Source organism: Apodemus sylvaticus, chromosome 4, assembly GCF_947179515.1.
Source record: "Apodemus sylvaticus chromosome 4, mApoSyl1.1, whole genome shotgun sequence".
NCBI lineage: Eukaryota > Metazoa > Chordata > Mammalia > Rodentia > Muridae > Apodemus > Apodemus sylvaticus.
This window is the reverse complement of record NC_067475.1, coordinates 71,915,050-71,919,586: the sequence shown is the minus strand read 5'-3', so window position 1 is coordinate 71,919,586 and position 4,537 is coordinate 71,915,050. Positions and strand designations below refer to the sequence as shown.

The 4,537-nt window shown below is 45.1% G+C and overlaps 1 protein-coding gene across 1 annotated transcript; it reads left to right on the top strand.

The window, feature by feature from the left end:
* The first annotated feature begins 478 nt into the window (after positions 1 to 478).
* On the top strand, positions 479 to 3,138 carry Crnn (cornulin). Its single transcript, XM_052178635.1, has 2 exons — positions 479 to 616; positions 1,708 to 3,138. The coding sequence occupies exons 1-2, from the start codon at positions 479 to 481 to the stop codon at positions 3,136 to 3,138; spliced, it is 1,569 nt and encodes a 522-aa protein (XP_052034595.1).
* The last annotated feature ends 1,399 nt before the right edge of the window (positions 3,139 to 4,537 follow it).

Below are 4,537 nucleotides of genomic sequence, written 5' to 3'. Positions count from 1 at the left end.
TTACACGGGAAACTGCTTTGTGAGCAGTGAGTGTCTATTGCTGTACACAAATTATATATGTGTATATGTACATTATGATAATGATGATGATGATACTTAATAGCTACCACTTAGCATAAGCCAGGCATCAGCTGGGTGCCTTTTATAAATTATCTCCTAAAGTCTTTATAATACCTTTCTGAAGTAAGTGCTAGTATCAGCTCCATTCACAGTGAATAAACTGAGGCATGGACAAGCAAAGGAGGTAGGTGGTGGAACCTGGCATTAAATGTTGACTCAGAAACTTCCACAGCCTGAGTGCTTCTCCTGCTCATCATAAAGTGCACTTTGAGGAAAAGACCGAGGAAGGTGGAAAAACCCAGAACACAGCTGAAGACACAATGAAAGGACCAAGTCTTGGATTATTGTGGGGAAACAGTGGGGGCTGACTATGGTGCCCATAAAAGGCCTTTTCATATTTTCCAGCATAGCTTCAACGATGCCTCAGTTGCTACAAAACATCCACGGGATCATCGAAGCTTTCGGGTGCTATGCCAGGTCAGAGGGTGGCTGCAAAGTACTCACGAGGCACGAGTTGAAGAGGCTCCTGGAACATGAGTTCGCTGACGTCATAGTGGTATGATATGTGGGGGTGGAAGGGAAAGGCATAAGGATAGCCAAAGCGTGTTTACCTGCATGGGCTCTTACCTGGGAATGTAAAGAGTAAGCAGCTACATTCAAGTGTCCTGCCTCTATTAGTAGCTGTGCCTGCAGATAAAAGCGTGGAGGGCAAAGGTTACGATAGGTGACAGATCCAGATTCTTACAGAAAGGGCAGTTTCTTGGATCTGATCCTCTGCTTTAATTCATGTCTATTTCAAGACAAAGTAAATAGACTCTAAGGATGACAGTTCAGGCAAAAACAGATTCTTCAAATAGCCTAAAAGGGAAGGTGGTCACTGCTTTCTGGTGCTTCTCAAATCTGATACAGTAAGCATTTCCTATACCTGTCTGAAATGTGATTTCCTACTGGCATTTAAGACCTTGCTTTTGCCTTGCACAAAGCAGTTGCTTCAAAATATTAGCTCAATATTAGTCAAGTCAAAAATGAGATTTTGGAGCCCTACTTCTGAATATCTGTGGGAGCTGGGGACACTGAGAGACCCACCCCATCTAGCAACTCAGCACTAGGGCCATAATGTACTTTTCTGCCTGCAGATGACATCTAAAGCAGACTAGGTAATGAAATCCTAGGTGCAAACCCTGGCATACTAGGATGGTGTGTGTATGTTTAGCACAGTCTGCTGTCCTGTTGGAACTCCCCATCATGGGAGTTTTCTGGAATCTCATGGGGTCAAACTCCTGGTATGCCTCCTATGAGGTTGGTGCCAGAGGCAAAGTGCCAAGGGCAGCCAAAAGAAGGAGCCAGAAGCCCAGACAGTTGCATAATGAGCACATGCATTTCTTCAATACACCTTTACCTAGTCAATCATCTTTCGGATCTTAAATCAAGGATATACACACACACATATATATATAACAAAAGTTGCTAGCTACCCTTGAGTAAGACACAAGTCATGAAGCATTAACATGTGATGCTATAGGCAGTGCAGTGGGTCGGAGAGCTCCCATCTGCAGTGAGTTGAGGGAGCCTGGATGTTGAGTGCAATTGATCTGACCAGGTTCTCCATAGAGGAAAAGTGCTGACTTGGCTACATCTCTCCCCCAGAAGCCCCATGATCCTGCAACTGTGGACGAAGTCCTGCGCCTGTTGGATGAAGATAACACAGGAACTGTAGAGTTCAAGGAATTCCTGGTCTTGGTGTTTAAAGTTGCTCGGGCTTGCTTTAAGACACTGAATGAGATTCCTAAGGGCGCTTGCCTGCCTGACAAGTCTGAAAGCTGCTATCCTGGATCTTCAAAAGAACTGGAGCAAGCACAGAGAGGTGGTGCTGAAGTGACAAAAGATGGAGCAGCACAGTACTATGAAGACAGCAGCTGTGGACAGAGAGATCAGGCTTCTAGAGGACAGGACAGGGTGGAGACACATACCCAGAATCAGAACAGCTACCCTACACAGGTTAGCAATCATGACATGCAAGCACAGGAGATGATAAGCCAGCAAACACAAGTGACAGGACAGATGGAGCAAACCCCAAGAATAGAAGACAAGAGTTGGACCAGACAGAAGAGGTCAGAGAGGCAACCACAGATTAGCCAACAGACAGATGAGATAACAACTGGATCCACAACTGAGACCCAAGCAGGCACCTTCCATATACAGGGGTCTACCTGTGACCAGAACAGAGGGACTAACAGCCATAGTCAAGACAGAAGCCAGGCAGACCAAGTTTCTATACAACACTACCAGACACAGGCAGGGTCTCATACTCAGATTCACACAGAGATGGTAGAAAAGGCCTGGGAGCAGCAGACAGGAAGTGGCAGCATTCAGACACAGGGATCTGTCTATGACCAGAGCAGAGAGACTGTGGTTCGTGGCCAAGACAGGAACCAAGCAAGCCAGAATGCTAAAGAACACCACCAGGCACAGGCAGAGTCATATACTCAGACACACACTCAGACAATGGAACAAGGCAGGAGCCAGCAGTCAGAAAACAGCAGTATCCAGACTCATGGGTCCATCTATGGCCAAAACAGAGGGACTAAGATCCATGGGCAAGAAAGCAATCAGGCTGAGCAGGTAGGAACAGGCGACTACCAGACACAGGTAGGCTCATATACCCAGACTTTGGAGCATGATGGGAGGCAGTCTGCACATCAAGTATTGACGCAAGAAAAGGGACAAACCCAGACACAGCCATGCATGGGACAAAGCTGGACACCAGTAAGCAACTATGAGACAGGAAAGCCAGTGCTAGGAGGACAGATCCAGACTGAGACAGACACAGTTAAAGAGAGACAACAATGGAACAACAATCACCCAAGCACAGCTGGAGGGCAGGGAGAGAGAGTACCCACAGTGGTTAGAGAGGAGTGGGTCAATGACCACACAAGGGAAATAGTGATCCGAAGCCAGGATCCAGGCAGCCTGCACTCTGGTGCTCCTTCAGCTCAGGGCCAGGATACACCACAGATTGATAAGAAAGGAATCACAGCCAAGGGACTATATTCCTACTTGAAGACAGAACAGCCATGACTTTTCCTGACTCCAGTGCCTTGTACCAAAAGACAGCTAGTGTGAGGTTGGCCTGCCCTGCCCTGCCTTGCCCTGCCTTGCCCTTCACTAGACAGCCATGATTCTTCTCATTTCGTTCTTTTTCAGTGATCATTTCTACAAGGTGACTTCTTGTCTAAACTCACCTCTATTGTTACTCTCAGAAACCCCCTCTTTACCTGATACTCTCAGAAACATGTGGAGGAGGTCATCTCATTGCACTGAATTCCCCCCAGCTTTCAGGGGGTTTTCAAAGCTGTTTTATCTCTGCTATCTGTCCATTGCACCAATAAAGGCTTATCAGTTGGCGTCAGTGTGTTAGTCAATAGTTTCTACTGATGCAACAAATCCAGAGCTTTAGAGTTCTGATGTTGAACTGAACACAGCCCCATATCTCAAGAAACACTGAGTTGAGGAAATGTATGTGACCTAGAGTTAGAAAAAGCTGAATAAAGGAGCAAGCACATTTTATACTTGCCAGAGATAGGTCAGGAATGCCTTCTTCCATAAGATGCTTATTTGTAATAGCCCTCGATGGACCACTAAGAAACATAAATACAATTACTGTCATTCATTTCCTCTAATTCTAGAATGTTAAGACTCTATACCTATGCAAGGTCACAGAGGAAGGTAACTTGAGGTTACTACTAAATGGAGGTAGACCTTCTGGAGCTGTGCTGGGAAAGTATGAGGTCATGCATTCCCAGGGACTTAGTGACAAATGAGAGGTCCTGATCTTCTCGTCCTATTCTGTGCCAACACTTCCCCTCCATGTTGCCTTACTTGCTGAGTATCAACAAGCTGTATAACAGAAACTCTCAACTTTCTTTACTTTAAAAATCACCAGGGAGGTAAGAGTTTTTTATATTGTTTTTATTGATATATGTATGTGTATATCTCCAAGAGCACTTTGCAGGACACTGAGACAGGGCCTCATTGTGGCCTATCTGGGTGAACTCAATATAATCGCAAAGGTCCTTATAAGATGAAACAAAGGGCTCGAAGTCAGTAAGAGATGTGCTCATGGGACCAACAGTTAGAATTTTGGTCAGAGGATGCAAGTAGATTCCTGAAGCTGGAAAAGGCTCTTCAGATGAAAAGTAGTCCTTCCCATGCCTTGACTGTAGACCTCTGACCTCCAGTGCTAGAGAAATAAAATTTTGGTATTTTAAGTCATTAAGTTTGCATGCAATTTTGTTGGCAGATATAGAAAATGAACACACAAAACAAAAACCCAGTCCCAATGCTAAGGATAAGCTCATGGAGAAGGCAGGGCTGGTCTTTGTGATGACAACTTGATTTCTTATCTGTGTACACAGGATTTTGAGTATAATGCCAAATAAATACAGCAAGGACTCAGGAAATGTCACTGCCACTAATT